The sequence below is a fragment of the Cannabis sativa genome, chromosome 6 (genome assembly GCF_029168945.1).
Source record: "Cannabis sativa cultivar Pink pepper isolate KNU-18-1 chromosome 6, ASM2916894v1, whole genome shotgun sequence".
Lineage (NCBI taxonomy): Eukaryota > Viridiplantae > Streptophyta > Magnoliopsida > Rosales > Cannabaceae > Cannabis > Cannabis sativa.
The window spans coordinates 25629664-25648658 of NC_083606.1; the positions used below are offsets into that span (position 1 = coordinate 25629664).

Below are 18995 nucleotides of genomic sequence, written 5' to 3' on the forward strand. Positions count from 1 at the left end.
ACATACAATATGCTCTATATAAGTCTGAGAGTGCAATTCTAAGTTCTAAGAGTGGATTCAACGAAGAATTAATAAGTAGGAATTTACTTGGTAAATTTGGTTCACTTATTGGAAGCTCAGCATATAGATCCATGGTCCCCATTCTAGTTGAGAACATTCTGCTTATAAGACTCATTAATTGATTCGTGATTGATCAATTATAATTCTAAAGTTAGACTATGTCTGATTTTATGAATTTTCACTATTCAGGGGTGAAATTGTAAGGAAAAGAGTTTTCTGGGTTTATTTATTTATTAATGGACTTTATATGTCTAATTAATAATTAAATTAAATGACAATATTATTTAATAATGTATTTTAATTATTAAATAATTAGTTTTGGCATTTAAAAGGTTAGAATTGGAAAATTGGCATTTTTGAGAAAATAGAGATAAAATTTGATAAAATTGCAAAATTAAGTGGGGCCCATTACAACACCTATGGCCGGCCACTTAATATGATTTTTCAAATTAATATTTTCATTATTTTAATGCCAAATAAATCCTAACCTAAACCTAGTAAGTTGCCTATAAATAGAAAGTGATGGCTCATTCACAAAACAAGTTTTCATAAGCCTTTCTGACAGAAATTTCTCTCTTCAGAAAAACTGAGCCTTCCCTCACTCTCTACCTTGGCCGAAACCTCTCTCCCTCTTTTCCTTCATCTTTTTCGTGACCCTAGTGAAAGAGTAAGTGCCCACACACAGTAAGCAGTAACTCAATCATAGATTGGAAGACTGTGAAGGATCAAAGCTTGAAGAAGAAGGAGATTCGGGCTCAGATCTTGATTATACTCGCTACGTAAAGGAATCAAGGGTTAGAGATCTGAGTGGAAGGAGACATTTATTCCGCTGCATCAATGTAAGGTTTTCTTAACTTTATATGTGTTTATTTTATCGTTTTAGAAAGTTCATATTTAGGATGTTAATAAACATACTTGTGAGTAGATCTAAGATCCTGGTAAAATAATTTCCAACACTCTATTCAATGGATGATGCTTTGACTCTCGCCTAAACGGGACACTATATCAGTTTGTTGAAATACCTTGGAAAATAAACTATGTTAGATTTAGTATTTCTATAACATATGTCATTACTTGTTATTTTCTGAACTGTGTATGAATTTATGAACCAAAACCTTACTTCTGTTTTATTGATGTGTTGTAGTGTCATTATGAATAACCCTCACCCCGATCCTCTCCTAGTTAATATCTTAGCAAAAGAACTCTATAGTGTGAAAATGCATCCTAGTGGTTGCAAAAACTCGCACCTCTTGATGATGAATCTGAAGTTCCAAAAGGCAAATCTACTAGGAATTGATTTATCAAGAGAACAATGGGTCCAACTCATCCTTAATAGTCTTCCTCCGGAGTATAATGAATTTGTTATCTCTTACATGATCAACAATTCTAACTCCTCCGACATGGACAAGCTCGAAGCAGAATTACGAGCCCATGAACAGAATTTGATTGCAATGGGTCCCCCTGGGTTTGCAATCCATAATCGAAGGAAAAGGACTAGGTATGAAGGATCTAGCAAAACTGCTTCTTCAAGTACAATTATCAGACATAATCTTCTATGTTCGAATTGTAATGAAAAGGGACATCATGAAGAACGATGTCCCAGGCTTCTAAACAATTCAAACGAAGGTAATGCTTTTGTCTTTGAATCATGTGTTTTAGAGAACGACAAATCCGTCTAGATTGTTGATTCTGGGTCTACTAACCATGTATGTTCTTCACTGCAGTTGCTTGAAACTTGGGAAAATCTGCTTCCAGAAGAGTTAAAGCTTAAAGTTGGCAATGGCGAATTAGTGTCGGTCAAAGCTAGAGGAAAAGCCCGCATCAAGTTTCAACAAAGATTTTTAATCTTAGAAAATGTTTTATTTATTCCAAACTTTAGTAGAAACTTGATTAGTGTCTCATGTTTGCAAACACAATCTTATATATTGAATTTTTCGAGTAAAAATTGTAAAATTTCTCGTAATGGAATTCAAATATGTGTTACTATAATGGAACAAGGGCTTTATGTTTAAAGACCGAGTACTCAAATCTCACTAAATAGTGAACTTTTCAGTGTAGCTAGACCTAGAAACCTCAAAAGAAAAGAGATTGATAATGATGATCAAACATATCTATGCCATTTACGTTTAGGTCATATAGGCTTTGATAGACTCAATAGGCTCACCAAAGACGGTCCATTGAAAAATGTCGTCTTAGGTGAACTGCCAGTATGCGAGTCCTGCCTAGAAGGAAAAATGACTAAACGTTCTTTCTCTGCAAAGGGAGAGCGTGCCAAAATCCCTCTAGGGTTAGTGCATTCCGATGTCTGCAGACCTTTGAATGTCAAAGCCCGAGGTGGTTATGAGTAGTTTGTCACTTTCATTGACGATTTCTCTAGATATAGTTTTCTTTACCTAATGCAAAACAAATCTGAAACGTTTGAAAAGTTTCAGGAGTTTCATGATTTGGCCCAAAACCAATTAGGTAAATCATTAAAGATCTTGCGAACTGATAGGGGTGGAGAATATATGGATATGCAGTTCAAAGATCATTTAATTGAACTTGGAATTGAATCCTAATACACTGCCCCAAGCACTCCACAACAAAATTGAGTTGCCGAAAGAAGAAATCGCACTCTTTTGGAAATGGTTAGGTCTATGCTGAGTTATTCAACTCTGTCTACGTCCTTCTGGGGATATGCTATACAGATGGCAAATGACATTTTAAATGTTGTTCCATCTAAAGCAGTCCCTAAGACACCCGTCGAACTTTGGAATGGTCGTACACCTAGTTTACGCCATTACAGAATTTGGGGGTGCCCTGCTCATGTCTTAAGAAAGAAAGAAGGCAAACTTGAATCACGTACCGAAGTATGCATGTTTGTCAGAAATTCTAAAGAGACTAGGGGTGGACTGTTTTATAATCACAAAGATAACAAAGTGTTTGTTTCTACAAATGCTACTTTCCTTGAAGAGAACTATATTAATGACTACAAACCGAAAAGTAAAGTTGTTCTAGAGGAATTGCTATCAGATATAAGTCCTTCCAATGTTTCGTCCTCTTCCACTCGTGAAGAAGACAATCCCACTCCCTCAGTTGAACAAACTGAGAAATCTACTACTAAAGTTTCTGTTCAGAAGATCACCGCACCTCGTCGTAGTGGGAGGGTTTCAACAAAACCTGCTCGTTATGGCTTGGATGGTGAAATCAATATGGTCGTAGGTGACGGTATTGAAGACGATCCATTAACCTATAAACAGGCAATGGCTAGTCCCCAACGGAAATGATTGTCAGCCGGCATGGATTCAGAAATGGATTCCATGAAAAAGAACAAAGTCTGGGAATATGTAGACGCACCTGACGACTATCATCCGATAGGATGCAAGTGGGTTTACAAGAAGAAAAGAGGAGCTGGAGGCGAAGTCGAAACTTTTAAAGCTAGACTTGTAGCCAAGGGTTATACCCAAAGAGAAGGCGTGGACTATGAGGAAACTTTTAGTCCTGTTGCCATGCTCAAATCCATCTGAATTCTTCTCTCCATAGCTGCTGCTTTCAATTATGAAATCTGGCAAATGGATGTCAAGACTGCCTTCCTTAATGGAGTACTTGAAGAAACCATCTATATGGAGCAACCAGAAGGTTATGTTCTTCCTGGGTAGGAAAAGAAAGTTTGCAAATTAAATAGGTCTATCTATGGACTTAAGCAAGCTTCTCGCTCATGGAACAAAAGGTTTGATGAAATCATCAAGACCTACGGCTTTCTTCAAAATGAAGATGAACCTTGTGTTTACCAACTCAAGGAAGACCAAATAGTAGTATTCCTGGTCCTTTATGTTGATGACATTTTGATCATTGGAAACAATGTCAAGAAAATGACTCACATCAAGGAATGGCTTAACACTCAATTTGATATGAAAGATTTGGGTGAAGCAGCCTATGTTCTTGGTATTCAGATTATCAGAAACCGGAAGAACAGATCTCTTGCTCTCTCTCAAACAATCTACATAGACAAAGTCTTAGAGAGATTCTCCATGAACAACACCAATGGGGCAAACATGCCTTCTAGATATGGTATTCGTCTATCTAAGGAACAGTCTCCGACTGATCCTCAAGAGATAGAGGACATGGCAAAAATTCCCTATGCCTCTGTAGTTGGAAGTCTAATGTATGCAATGCTATGCACTAGACCTGACATCTGCTATGCAGTTGGAATTGTGAGCAGGTATCAGTCTAATCCAGGACATGAACATTGGAATGCAGTTAAGTATATTTTGAAATACTTAAAGAGTACAAGGAATCTTGTGTTAGTCTACAAGGGTGGTGCTTTAAATCCCATAGGCTACACTGATTCAGATTTCCAGGCAAGTCTTGAAGAGAGGAAATGCATTTCGGGCCCGAATCCGGTTCGGCCTGAAATATCCGGTTGTGACTATACCGCGCTAACTTTTCAGAACACACTTGAAAAATACAAAACAGACATACTATATAGTAATATTGTTCCATAAGCACGTAAATAAATTAATTTCATTGTTTTACCCTTCTCGGGTCAAAATTACTAAAATGCCCCTAGCTCACCAAAGGGGCCTTAACATGTCATAAATCATATAAATTCTCACATATTAAATTATATACTAATATAATTTCACAATAATACATAATTATCTAATTAGGGTTTTGCTAATCCATTTCATAATCCCGGGGTATTACACTAATTATTTAGGGCGTTACACCTGTGCTCAAAGAACAATTGCTAATAGGGAAAATATATCCATTCTTAATGATCATTGCCTTCCACATAATTCAAACAACTATGTTGTCTCACGACACCCTACTCTTGTGAATAAGTCGGTCAGCTGCCTCTTCCAAGTCGGTGCTCGCGCGTGGGATGCGGATGTTGTGAGGGACCTGTTTGCTAATCTATTTCATAATCCCAGGGTATTACACTAATTATTTAGGGCGTTACACCTGTGCTCAAAGAACAATAGCTAATGGGGAAAATGTATCCATTCTTAATGATCATTGGCTTCCACATAATTCAAACAACTATGTTGTCTCACGACACCCTGCTCTTGTGAATAAGTCGGCCAGCTGCCTCTTCCAAGTCGGTGCTCGTGCGTGGGATGCGGATGTTGTGAGGGACCTATTTGTTGCCCATGATTAGGACCTTATTTTGTCCATTTAGCTTAGTGATTTGGCCGCTAATGATGGTTAAAGTTGGCCTTTTGAGACTTGCGGGAATTATTCGGTTAGGAGTGCATATAAATTCTTGCAAGAAACTAAGGGTGCTTGTGTTAGGTTTTATGCCCTAAATAAAACTCCATTTCAATGTAATCTATTTTATTCAACATCAATAAAGAAACAGAAGTATTTTTCATTCATTTGTGTATGTTTTGGTTCACCTTATCAATTGCTTCTCTATTTGATTCATAAATTCATCTTAAACCCTTTTCACATACTTGATCCTGTTTATTGTGTTGTCATCACATTGGAAAGTAAACATGACTATGTGAATAAAGTTTCCTAGATTTATCAGACACAGGGTTTTACTGATATGATAATCTACAACAAGAGTTTACTTGCATTTGGAGAAATGCTATGTTCTTTCCAGAATATTGGTTAAAGTAAAGCTCAGGTTGGATGCATGGAGTATGCATTGGAAGGGACCGATATTGAACTTTGACTTAGATTTAATTAAACTTACCGTAAAATCTATTCAAGTCAATATCGCCAAGTTGATCCTAGATCAAATGTTCTTAATCCTGTTATGATTAGGCTCAATCTTGAAAGGCTATTCGTGTTCTTTGATTTGTTAGTTAAGCCTAATTTTAGGTCAGGGTGATACGTACATTTTGGGAACACGGTAGTGCAATTGAGTGGGAGCGCTAGCATAAACATGGAATCTATAGCTTCTATCTGGCAAATAGTAAGCAAAGGATGATCTCCTTCGAGCTTGACCAAACGAACATAAATGGTGGAGTACTCATTTCACATAAGCTGAAATATCATTTATACGGGGTCAAGTGTTTTAAGGATAAAATACATAGTAGGGTGTTACGGTAATCTAATCCCTTTACAGTGTAGATCATTCATATAGAGGATGATCACATTAGGATTATAACAATGGATAACTAATGATGCGTCTATATGGTGGAACATATAGAGCATTCTATATACTGAGAGTGCAATTCTAAGTTCTATGCGTGGATTCAACGAACAATTAATAAGTTAGTGAATTTTAGTGCTAAATTCTTGATCTACTTATTGGAAGCTTGGTTATATAGACCCATGGTCCCCGCACTAGTTGAGATAATATTGTTTGTAAGACTCATGTAATTGGTTTTGATTAATCAATTATAATTCACAAATTAGACTATCTCTATTTGTCAAATTTTCACTAAGTAAGGGCGAAATTGTAAAGAAAGAGTTAGTAGGGGCATATTTGTTAATTATGATACTTTGTATGGTTCAATTAATAAATATGACAAATGACAATATTATTTAATAATTATTAAATAGTTAGAATTGGCATTTAAATGGTTGAATTAGAAAATTGGCGTTTTTGAGAAAATCGGATACAAAAGTGTTAAAATTGCAAAATTGTAAAAAGCAAGGCCCAAATCCATCAAGCCATGGCCAGCCACTTTTGTAGGCATTTTAAACTGATATTTTCATTATTTTAATGCTAAATAATTCAAAACTAATTCTAGTGGAATGCTATAAATAGATAGTGAAGGCTTCAGGAAAATTACACACTTCTTAATCAGAAAACCTGAGGCTCTCTCTCTACCTTGGCCGCCACCCTCTCTCTCTCTCTTCTTCCTTAGAATTTCGAAACACCTTAGTGATTAGAGTAGTGCCCACACACAGCAAGCAATACCTCAATCATAGTGAGGAAGATCGTGAAGAAAGATCATCAGCAAAGGAGTTTCAGCATCAATGATTCAGAGAAAGAGATCCAGGTTCAGATCTTGATAATACTCTGCTACAGAAAGGATACAAGGGTTAGAGATCTGAACGGAATGAGTCATTTAATTCCGGTTCACCCAATGTAAGGTTTCTTAAACTTTATACGTGTTTATTTCATCGTTTTAGAAAATTCATATTTAGGGTGTTAATAAACATACTTGTGAGTAGATCTAAGATCCTGGTAAAATAAATTCCAACAACTTGGTGTCGAGATGCTAATACTAATTTTTGGAAGCGACTTTGGTCATTAAAAATTCCTCCTAAGATCAGTAATTTTTTATGGCGAGCTGTTTCGGGTGTGCTTCCAACTTGTTTTCAACTCCAAAAGCGTCATGTTCCTATCAATGCCGATTGCCCTTTGTGAAACTCTAGTACTGAAACTATTCAACATGCGTTGGTGGAATGCTCGTTTGCAAAGGCTGCTTGGCATCGCAGAATAGTGGACGTCGGGGCTGGGGCTGCAACGTTCAGCAGCTAGTTGTTGGGAATTTTTACCAGGGAGCACGTAGTTGAAATAGAGGAAGCAGCAATGGTGCGTTGGGCTATTTCGTGTGCGCGAAATGACTTTGTTTGGCAAAAGAAGAGTTGGCTTGCTTCAAATATTGTAACATCAGCTAGGAACATGCTTGATCAATACAAATTCGCTCAGGAAAGGAAGGGCTTTTCGTTATCTCCTTTGAATGATGGGGGCCAGAACTGTGAGCGTTAGATTGCACCTGTGTTAAACAAGATTAAAGTTAATGTTAATGGGGCTTTATTTGCACAAGAGGGCCGATTTGGAGTGGGCTGTGTAGCTCGAGATCATCATAGAACTATGGTAGAACCTTGCAAGAAGGGAAAGGTTGGGTATGTCCAACCCGAAATCGCTGAGATTATAGGCATCAAAGAAGCGTTGAGTTAGATTGCGACTCATCCCTGTGAGTCTGTGACAGTGTAGTGTTAGAAACGGATAGTTTGGTGTGCGTCCAAGTAGTCCAAAGTAAAGTCTTTATGTCCTCAAAATTTTGTCTTATTGTTCAAGATGTTAGGAATTTACTTTTGACTTTATCTTTTGTTGAGTTATGTTTTGTTAAACGATCTGCAAACAAGTTGGCTCATTACTTGGCAAGAGACTATTGTTTCTCTAAAAGTTGTGTGCTTTAGTTGGAAGATTGTTCTTTTGAAGTGAGTTCTATTATTCTGAGGGAGTTTATTAATTAATAAATGTCGTGATTAATTAAAAAAAAAATAGTTAATTTTGCGTACTACCGCCTTCCGTAGTACGGATTATTTCTGCCTATATAATCATTACTTCTCTACCCAAAAACTCGAGTTGTGAAATAAAATCCCGTATATTTTCAAAAGCTTGAGTTCTTCTTCATTCAACTTCTTTTTTTCGACCATGGGAGGAGGAGCAGCTATGAGAGCCGCTTCCAAGGTCGCCGGCGTTGGCGTCAGTGTCATCAATCAAGGCGGTCTTCGCGGCACCACGGTCGTTCCGCCTGTCGAGCAATCTGTACGCAATTCTTCAATTCCAGTCTCCGCGATCCTTACGTCGTCGTCTCAGACAGCCAAGGCTACGGCCGCTGACATGGTGGGGATCCAGAGGCCGGCGTGGGAGATGAACGATTGGGAGTTCGCCGGGGGCGAGGATGATATGGTTATGGCGGTGGGTGAACCCTTGCCGAGAGTTGTGTTTGATGCGGTCCCTAGCTTCCAGGAAGCTAAGGAGGCCACCGTTGAATTGAAAGACGCTTTAGATAAGTATGTATCCTATCCAAATTATTATTATTTCGAATTTCGTAATTGATTTCTTTTCTGGGAAGTGCTTTCCTTTTTGGATTTTTTTTTTTTTTTTTTTTTTGAGAAAATTATACTGTTTTTTTTTTTGTTACAAAGTTAAAAGGAATGATTTTATGGTGGTATGAAATTTGAGTGGAAAGGTTCTTAATGGCGTAACGGAGATTATCAAAGGAAATTGTGTATATAGGGTTGATAAATTTGTGAGTAATAGATAGTGCGGTCGATTGATTTTGATACTTTAAGAGATGTAATATTGAATTGCTCTTTTTGAGAACTTTCATTTATTGTCATAAGCGGGTGTTATAATATCTAGGCCAATGAGGGTTGTAGCCATGGAATTGGATGAAATATATTTCGAATGGCTTGAAAAGTTTGTGCTTTTCACTGTTTCTTGGCTTTTTAGATTGAGATTTTGCACTTGTTTTCATAAATGATCGTTTACATTCTTTACTGAACTGATACGAAAACGATTACTTATGTTGTTGTGAAGAACTATTATGGCATATTTGAATACGTGATGTTTTAGGGTATATCTGTCTTCACCTAAATCCTCTGGATCTGAGGAACTAGCTGCTAGAGATCAGGTGTCTGGTCTATCTCTGTTTTCAAATCCTGAGCTGGAGACTAAATCTTGTCTTGTTGTTGACACTGTTAGAGGCCCTACTGTACCAAATCATGCTCTCAAGGCATTTAAGCTTTTAAGTACCAGCACTGAAGCACAGGTAATGAATGACCAACTTTCTTCTCGTACATACAATCTCACTATCATGAAGATAAAATATTAGAGATCTTTGTAATATTTAATTAATCTCTGTTTTAGACTCTACCTAGACACTGACTAATTTTCCTCTTTTGGGTTCCATATTTAGAATGTTGTAGCCTCCATTGCCTGTGACCCCAATGTCTGGAATGCTGTTTTGCAAAATCCTGTGCTTAAAGATTTCATGGAATCAAACCAATCCAGTAAGATTCCTATAATTATCTATTATGTTGAACAGAAATTGTTGAATTTTCTCTGCTGCTTGTTGCATGGATTTTTTACTTGAAGTGCTCTGTTGCAGTTGCTGACTTTCAAGAGCCAGTTTTTGGTGAGAGTTGTGAGGTTTCCTCTCCTGGGAGCCAGGAAGCTAAGGATGGAAATTGGTTTTTGGACGCACTGAAGAACGTAAAGCTTAGTGTGACTGAGATGGTTAGCAGCCTTTCCGGTTATTTTCAAAGCATATTTGGACCTTCTTCAGATGCTAAGGGAGACGCCAAAGCAACTTTTGTTGATATGAGCCTTGGAGCATCCTTCATGGGATTGGCGACCCTTGCTGTTATGGTGATTATGCTCAGACGTATTTAGTGCTGCTGGATCTGTTCTTTTCTAAAACTTGTCGAGTTTACCTATATATAAGTGGTTGTTTTTCTAAGAAGGGATTTTTACCTTGATATTTGGAAACGTACCTTTCAGCTTTTGAAGAAATGTAAAGCTCTGATGATGTCTGTCCAGAAATTAGTTTACTATAGCAATCAGCTCTTTTGCTTGTATTGAATGACTGGTATGAGACACTTGAATAGTACCTAGTATGCTTGCTTATATACAGAAAATACTGATTCCTGTTTGTGGAAGTACACGTGTGATTTTTAAAATGATTGAGTACTTCAATTATATAATTATTCTAAAATGGAATTGAATGTATCAGTTGTTCATATATAAATATACATATATATATATATATTAAATAACTAGAAAGGCACATTGAACCACTTCAAATTAATCCAATGATGAGGAACTTTCTTAGATATGGCACTAATGCTAAAGAGTTCGATTAGGTATGTTTCTTAGCCTTTTACTATAAAATTACAAATGTACATTTTTTTTTTGGGATAACATCAACTAAAATTATGCAGCAGTGACTGGTAGAGCAATTCAATAACGAGGTCTGTAGTTTTCAATTTCATTAGGTGAAACTGAAAGTTATTAGGGCAAATATATAGTGAAAGTTTTAAGGCCTTTTGTTACGTACGAGAACATCAAAAATCTTAGAAGTTCAGTTTATTGGTGCAAGTTTTTAAGATATCTAATGTATTGTTAGGAATTCAAAATTCTTAAGGTTGGCATATAGATTTGCAGAGAGGATTTAAGAGTTTTGATTCGATTGAGTGTGAGATTTTTGAAGTTTAGAGATCTTTTTTTAATGTATTATGTCATGAGTGTTGGAGGTTTTATGGCCTTCATTTGAAATCATATATTTGGAACAAATTGATTTTTCTAATAGAGTTCTTTTCTTTACTTTCAATACCCAACAAAAAAAAAAGCTGGATTTTACTGACTATTATCTTTCCTGCATGTCAATCCATTGGTGAGGCTTGGATTAGAAGACTTACGTGTCGAAGAGTAAAGATACGCTAACATGTAACCAAGGTTGCAATCCTCTTCATTATCATATTGATTAAAATTTAACAATAATCCTCCACTTATTTTCGCTGCAATCTACTTTAAAACCAACATAATTTGTAATATGTAATTGCATTAAATCTATAGATCTAAAACTCATTTTTGCTAGTCACAATTACATATTATTGGCATATAAGAATGGACAACGTATGAGTTGCATCAGATAGTACAGAGAAATTATTGCCTTGCCTAAACTTCTCATTTTGTTTATTATTTTCAATGAATTTTCTCTTTCAACTCGTTCTTTAAAATTTTTGTAAACAAAGAATTAATCACATGATCAGGTGACTCAAATCTCCTTCCGAACTGAGCAGCCTTTTGAACCAATAAACAGAATGTTTTGGAATCCTGGTTAGATTGTTCTTGTAATCCACATAATAGAGCCCGAATCGGACTGTGTATCCCAAGTTCCACTCCCAGTTGTCAAGTAGTGACCAAACAAAGTATCCTCGAATATCACAATCATCTTGCCTGTTATAAATTCAGTTTAAGCATAAGAAATGTTAAATAGTAAGCTATGGACTGAGAGTAGTTGGATTTGTCATGATCACCTTATAGCAGCAGATAAGTTTGAAAGATAATCTCTGTGAAATGTGATCCTCTTTTCATCTTTCAATGCCTTGTCTATTGAAATGAAATGTTTATTTGGATCATCCATACCTGTTATGAATTTTAACATTATGGGGTTCTTATAAAGAGATTTATAGAATAAGAGTTGGACATGCTAAAAGAACTTATAAATCAAGGACATTGTAAAGGGTTCATATTAGTTGTGGTTTCAAAACTTTACTTGTGAAAGAATTAGTGGAGAAAAACTTAATGAAGATTATAACTTATAAACCTAGTTTAAATGTTGTGTTGAACTTCCTGAAACTAAAACTACTTACCATTCTCTGTGATTATCACTGGAGGGTTTCCATACTTGTCTTTCACATATCTTGTCAGCTTCCTGATCCCCCATGGCACTATGCGTAACCATCGTGAAGCGGCCTAAAGGAGGAACAACTCAGCCCACTGAGATTAAAATCTCTTAAGTGATGATCGATATCTAATACTTACTCAGTGGTTTTGATCACATACTTTTTCTCCAATAGCAATTCCTTTTCGGTATGCTGAAGCAGAAAATTTTAGTAACAATCAGTACTGGTCATATAGATTATTTCTAAGGTGTAGGGAATATGTAATTGGAACATGAACAACTTACGCGTTGTTATGACAGCAACATCTGATAAAGCATCCTGCAATATGAACTTCCGGATTCTAGCCCTATCATTTCGAGCATACAATGTGGTGTAGTGATTTATGCCAACAAAATCTAATGATCCAACAAGGAGTTTTGAGGTTGCTTGTGAAATTTTTGGTAGCCTCTCCCCCACAAATTTCTTCATTGAAGGAGGATAATCACCAAGGAGGAGTGGATCAAGAAACCTGATTCCCACAATTTTGTAAAGCTTGATAAGTTTTTATTACACCATAATGTCGTTAAATCTTTCAACTTTCAAGAAAAAACTTGAAAATTAATGGAGTTAAGTTATACCATCCAAGTGCAAAATCCATTGCACGATTTGCTGCATCAATGTCCTCTTCAGTGTCTGATAAGGGTTCGTGCCACTTGGCATCCAAGACTATTCCTATTTGACCTCCTTGTTCCTTCTGTTTGACAGAGTTAGATCAAAGATAGTTAAGATAAAGTTTATATATTTCTTACTTATGTCTTCTTCAAATGTTAGAAAAATCATACCTTGAAAGTTCTTTGATAGGTATGATAAGCAGCAGCATGAGAGAGAAGGATATTGTGAGCCACAATGTAAGGTTCAGTAGATGAATTTCCCTTCTTACAGAACAAATGACCAACAATAGAACACCTGCCAGGGGCTTGTATGCCTAAGTCATAGCTTTGAATTGAAAAACCATGTGGCTCATTGAAGGTAATCCAATGCTTTACCCTATCTCCAAAAGCGTCGAAACAAGTCACAGCATAATGCTCAAAGTCCTTTCTGTAATGGTAGATCAAATTAATCTTAATGACCAATATTATGAAAAATGACTTCAAAGGGTTTCCTCATACTCACACAATCTGATTGTTCAACCACCCTTCATATCTGTCCTCAAGCATCTGTGGTAGATCCCAGTGATAAAGAGTCACAAAGGGCTTGATTCCTGATTGAAATGAACACTTAACCTTTCAATATATATAAATATATATTTTGTAATATTTTTAAGGGAAAACTGCATCTAATACTCAAAATATTCTCAATTACTTGACCTTTCTCAAGCAAAGCATCTATAAGACTGTTGTAGTAACTTATCCCCTCTGGGTTGGATTCTCCAGTTCCATCTGTTGATTTGATCTTCAATAGCATTTGAAAATAGAAAATAGGAAAGAAAAAGAAAATGTGCCATGGGATAATGTTGGAAGATTAAGTCTTGCTTACTTGGAAAAATTCTTGACCATGATATTGAAAATCTATAAGCATCCATTCCTAAATCTTTCATCAAGTCTATGTCACTCTGTACATTTCAAATTTTGATATCTATGCAGTCAGTGAGATAGCTAAAATTATTTATACACATATTTATATATATAATATATAATGATCTTTATTTCAATAATAATCAGAATGTCGGGTAAGTAAGACATCATCATCATCACCTAACAGTACAATAATGCCATTAAATTTTCATATCCGTGAGATTCTGGGCCCTTAAAATATTTTGGGCAAATGGAAATTAGCTCCAATTATTCTCGAACAGAAAAAGAAATAATCAAATTTCATGTTATTTTATTGCTGAAACTTCTTTTCCACGCAACATTTGACTTTTATGTAATTATAAAATATAGAAGTAGAGAAAATGGAATAATCAGCTTATGCTTGTGACATTAAAACTCTTATCATCCTTTTTGAAAAATTTACTATACCTCAAATCTATGATATTGATCAACAGCTGTGTTTGCATTACTGAAGTCCAAAATTTTTCCTGTAACAAACAATTAACAAATCATCAAACACTATATCTTCATTTAATGCTTAAAAAGACAATTATGCATTACTTAAAGCTAGCTAACAATTATTATTATTTTTATTTTTTTTAAAGTTCTCACCTGGTTGTTTTGTAAATGTATCCCATATACTAACTCCTTTATTTCCCTCATTAGCAGCTCCCTCAAACTACCATATTGAAACAGACATCAAATTCTTGAACTACAATACTCTTATATAATCTTATTCCAGTTCCAATATGCTTCCTGAATAAAAAAATAGAAAAAAATAAGAAAAGGGTACTACCTGGTAAGCTGAAGAAGCAGTTCCAAAAATGAACTCATCTGGGAAATTAGCTCTGCTGAGAGATTCTATACTTGTGAACAAGAAACATGCTATGATCAGAAACAGGGTCAAGCACAATAGGTTCATGGTGAATTCTACATAACCATACAAGATGGTGAGTTGTTAAGGCAAAACAAATACAGCAAATGTTTCAGTTATCTTAGTTGTAAAGTTAACGAATTTTGTAGAAGAAGAAATGGAGCTTGTATTATATTGAAAGGTGTTGAAGTTGAGAGGGTGAGTTAGTGAAGAAAAGGCAAAAGGGTCTTTGTTTGCACGTTATGAAGACTCAATTTATAGGTGTTTGCTAAGAAACATGACACAAAGGGAGGAATAAAAATAGATTGACACGTTTAAGAACTAAAGGCGTACAATTCCTTTTCTTTCAATCTGACTTTGATTATTTTTCTAAGTTTCAACGCTTGCGGAAGTATATTTGGCAAGCTAACATAGAGTAATTAAGTTCAGATTTTGATGGTGACAAAATAAAATCAAAATTAAAATACATACAATGAATTGATAAAAAAAATTATTAAAATATTTCTCATCTAATATTAGAATAATTATTCTTTTTATTTTTAAAATAGAATAACTATTCTATCAAAATGAAAGAAAAATTATTCCATTAGAATAATATTTTAATATTTTGAAATACAACTAAATAAATGAATGAAATAAAATTTTAGAATTATTATATAAAAAATATAAATTGACACTTTATTTACAAAAATACTTTCATAAGGTGTGGACAACATTTATACCTTTTATGTGATTTTAATTACCAAAATACCACTTACACTATCACTTACACCAATCAAACGATGGTTGCAGGGTGGTTGCTGCGTGGTTGCGTTGTGGTTACCTCAGACGAAAGTTTCAATCAAACAATGGTTGTAGGGTGGTTGCTGGGTGCTTGGCCGAATGTTGCATCAGACGAAGGTTTCAATCAGACAAAAATTTCTGAGTGGTTGCTGGATGGTTAGCTGAAGGTTGTATCAGACAAAGGTTTCAATAAGACAAAATAACTATTAGCAAAATATTTATGCAACTGTAATGCAATTATAATGCAACTATTGTGAAACATTAAAAATCAGAACAATGTTTCCACATACGTAACTCTATCTGCATGTCTCTTTATGATTTAATATGAACAAAGTTACCATTAAAAATTTAGAAAACAATGAAAATACACCAGGATAAACATTTTACAATAGTATTGATGTAATTTTTTTTAGATTATACTTGAGTTGGATTATGTGGGAACTCTAGTTCAACTTTTTGAGATCTGCCTTTTATGGATCTGAAAATTGAAGTCAGGACTTTAGTTTTATGCCAATTAAACTGAATTTTTGGTTCAATTTAAGTTTCGTAGTAGTTTTTCTACACTTTTTTTATGAATTCAAAACAGTCCATGTTTTGATTGATTCTAGTCGTCTTTAGGTGAAGTCGCCGAAATTAATAGTGGTTCTCAATCTGGTTGAATTTTTGTTTCGGTTGCGTTGGATTGCTACGTGATTGCACGATAGTTCCCAAGAAGTATAGATCCTAGGTTGAAGGTGTGTGTAAGTGATATTTGTGTAATTATTTTTATTTGGGCTTTATATTTGTTTATTTGGCCAGCTGGAAGTATTTTTGTAATAATATTATTACTTTTTTTTGGTTAAAACTGAAAAAAAATCCTAATTTTTTTTCTTTTCCATTCCATTTCATTACCTCCAACCAAACGCCACCTCAAACTTGAGCTAACAAAATATGAGTGGCACCGTAAAAATCAGAACTTAATTACTTTTATGTTTTAATAAAACTGCATTGCTATTGGGCACAAGTAGTATCTACCACATTTTAGATGTGTCATTTTGCAATTGGTTAGTGATACTCCCTAAAAGTTATTACATTATTTATATGAGATCCAATACTTAAATGCACCAATATTGATATTGACTCGTAGTGTTATATTATTTTATATAATATAATATTTAAATTAAATAATCAAGTTACAAATAATTAAGTGTGATAAATTATTAATTTATCAAATAGTAATAAACAATAGGATTTACATTATATTAATACAATCATAAACAAAGGAGTTGCAAATTTTTGAGAAATGATGATCATAAATTGTGTAATTATCGTTTTCACATTTATCACTCTTAAATTAGTCAAAGATATTACTAATTGGATTTCGATGTGAATGAATGATAGTCACTAAAAATATAGTTGTTGGAGAATTAATTTAATTATTTATAAGGTGTATAAATGGTTTAAAATTAAGTGGGAGTGGTTTGGAACACTTTGAAGAAGAATTGACCAAAGTTGAAAAAAATAGTTACTAGTAACTAGCTACTGTTTTTTAGCATACAATTGAATGCATTTTTGAACGTATGGGAGCCTTTCTAATAGCTCAAAATTCCCCAAAATCACCTAATTAATACCATAAAGGCCTAATTTATGATTAGTAACATCCAAAGGCTTTATGTTAGTTATTCATGTTCATATGTGAGTGAACACTCTATAAATAGAGGCCATATTGTTCACTTGTAATACACTTTTTTTTTTTTTTGAAATATTTTTCCTGTGGTAAGAAGCTTGTGAGGATATGCTCATCCTTAAACGCAAGGCTAGGCATACGAGGCTTGATAAATCCTTAAGAGTATTTCTAGAGCTTTCCTAAGTGTCCATTCAAGGGAGGAAATAATTTTTAGGACATAGGTCCTTGAGCCTTGGTCAAGCCTATTGTGTTTTATTCTTCTTCTTTTTCTTCTCTAATTTATTTTGTAATCTTGATGTAATACTTTATTTATATCTTATGTATTTGATTATAATCCTCCATACTCCCTGAGAAAATTTGCTACAATATTAAAGTCATTTTAATGGCATAGTCTTCGCTCTAAAAGACAATATGCCATTGGAGGGTCATCCAATCAAAGGAAGTTATCCATGAGGGAGAGCATCAATCAAGTTATCCATACTCCCTGAGAAAATTTGCTACAATATCAAAGTCGCAACGGAAGGGTAAATTGGATTAAGGTTTTAAAAAAAAAATTGTTGAATTCGATATGAAGCATAAACCCCGGATCTCAACACAATATAACATAAATTAAATCTAACTACTTGGGATAAGGATTTTACTTCTTGATGTCTAATAGGGGATCCTTGAATCTTTCTGTATAAATGTTCAAACATCCAATCCACAACTTTATGGGCTTGATGAAGAATCCACACCAGATCTTCTAGATCAGCCTTGTTATCCCAAATTCACTAGGGTAATGTGGCATTTAGCATGGTGGCACGTGGAGAACATTGAGAAATCTGGATGGGTGATTTTACCTTCATGGCTTGGCCAGAGAACTTTCTACTTGAATCTGTCAAGGTTACATCTTCAATAGAGATCATTTGAGCAGAACCTGTGCGTGATTTCCCGTACAGATCCATATTATCTGGGAATGCCGAGTCTTTCAAGTAGAGTAATTCAGCGTAAGAAGATCTTCAGAGATACCTCCCTTAAATATTCTATCATTTAGGTCCCGATCACATCCCTAATTTTGTGGGACTGACTTACACCGATAAGAAATAATAAGAAACTTTCCTAGTTTACTTTTTTTTACTTTTATCTGTTTTGAGAAATCTAACTATTGTATTTTTTTTTTCATATACATAGTGGAGCAATTCCATTGTACAGGGATCCAAAATTATACTTTCTAGAGAACTCTTATGTTGTAAAATAATTGTAAGCTTTTTCTTGAGAACTCTTAAGTAACTCACTTGGCCAGCTCCTTGTGATCTTATTAATTCTTTAAAGCAATACAACAAAAAAGGGAGTAGGCTATTACCATTATCACGGGGCCGAACCTCTATATTTTTATGTGTTCTAATTTGCTTAAGTATTCATTATTATTAATTATTATCTATTATTCTCATTAGTATCTATAATTCTCATCGCTTTAATTGATTCGACGTCGTTGGCTAAAAGTGAGATTAATATTTTGGTGCTTTCATTGAGAGCAAAAAGAACACTGCGTATCGCTTTGATCCTCTCCAAAGATGGTTGTAACTACCAGAAGGTCTCAAATCACTGAAATAACTATTCTGATGGCTACGGATCCTAATGTGAAAAATCCTATTAATAGGAATGATAAAATGGTGGCAAATCCTGATCCGAGCACCCGTCTGCCACCACGAGTTCCACCATCAGCAAGACAGGGAGTAACAACCCCTCGGGCAAGGTTCACTCTAGGTGGAGAGGATACTAGAACCACTAGTATTCATAGCGGAGAGACTAGACAGGGTACCTGTGATCCATCTCTTAGAGAACCTCGAGTGGTGATCGGTGATGATATTGAGTTCCAAAACGTACGAGATGCCTTAGGGCAAATGAAATAACATACCAACACTCTTCACCATGATCAGGAGTATACCCGATCAGTTGTGAATCCAGCATTCAA

The 18995-nt window shown here is 35.0% G+C and overlaps 2 protein-coding genes across 6 annotated transcripts; one reads left to right on the plus strand and one right to left on the minus strand.

The window, feature by feature from the left end:
• Positions 1 to 8270: 8270 nt before the first annotated feature.
• LOC115725306 (uncharacterized) lies at positions 8271 to 10398 on the plus strand. 2 transcript variants are annotated; one of them, XM_030654773.2, is made up of 4 exons: positions 8271 to 8748; positions 9314 to 9509; positions 9657 to 9750; positions 9849 to 10398. In XM_030654773.2, exons 1-4 carry the CDS (start codon positions 8387 to 8389, stop codon positions 10130 to 10132), a joined length of 936 nt encoding a protein of 311 aa, XP_030510633.1. In that variant the 5' UTR covers positions 8271 to 8386; the 3' UTR covers positions 10133 to 10398. The 2 variants fall into 2 exon arrangements, with proteins under 2 accessions (XP_030510633.1, XP_030510634.1); XM_030654774.2 differs by having other exon boundaries at positions 8298 to 8748; positions 9443 to 9509.
• Positions 10399 to 11186: 788 nt separating this feature from the next.
• On the minus strand, positions 11187 to 14940 carry LOC115695748 (putative beta-glucosidase 41). Of its 4 annotated transcripts, XM_030622826.2 has the most exons (13): positions 14515 to 14940; positions 14331 to 14397; positions 14148 to 14206; positions 13663 to 13738; positions 13494 to 13565; positions 13300 to 13387; positions 12969 to 13224; positions 12765 to 12880; positions 12432 to 12655; positions 12308 to 12339; positions 12115 to 12217; positions 11779 to 11887; positions 11187 to 11698 (listed from the first exon to the last, which is right to left on the minus strand). In XM_030622826.2, the coding sequence occupies exons 1-13, from the start codon at positions 14638 to 14640 to the stop codon at positions 11500 to 11502; spliced, it is 1527 nt and encodes a 508-aa protein (XP_030478686.1). In that variant the 5' UTR covers positions 14641 to 14940; the 3' UTR covers positions 11187 to 11499. The 4 variants fall into 4 exon arrangements, with proteins under 4 accessions (XP_030478686.1, XP_060973162.1, XP_030478687.1 ...); XM_061117179.1 differs by lacking the exon at positions 14331 to 14397 and having other exon boundaries at positions 14515 to 14652; XM_030622827.2 differs by lacking the exon at positions 14331 to 14397 and having other exon boundaries at positions 13494 to 13578; positions 14515 to 14652.
• Between the last annotated feature and the right edge of the window lie 4055 nt (positions 14941 to 18995).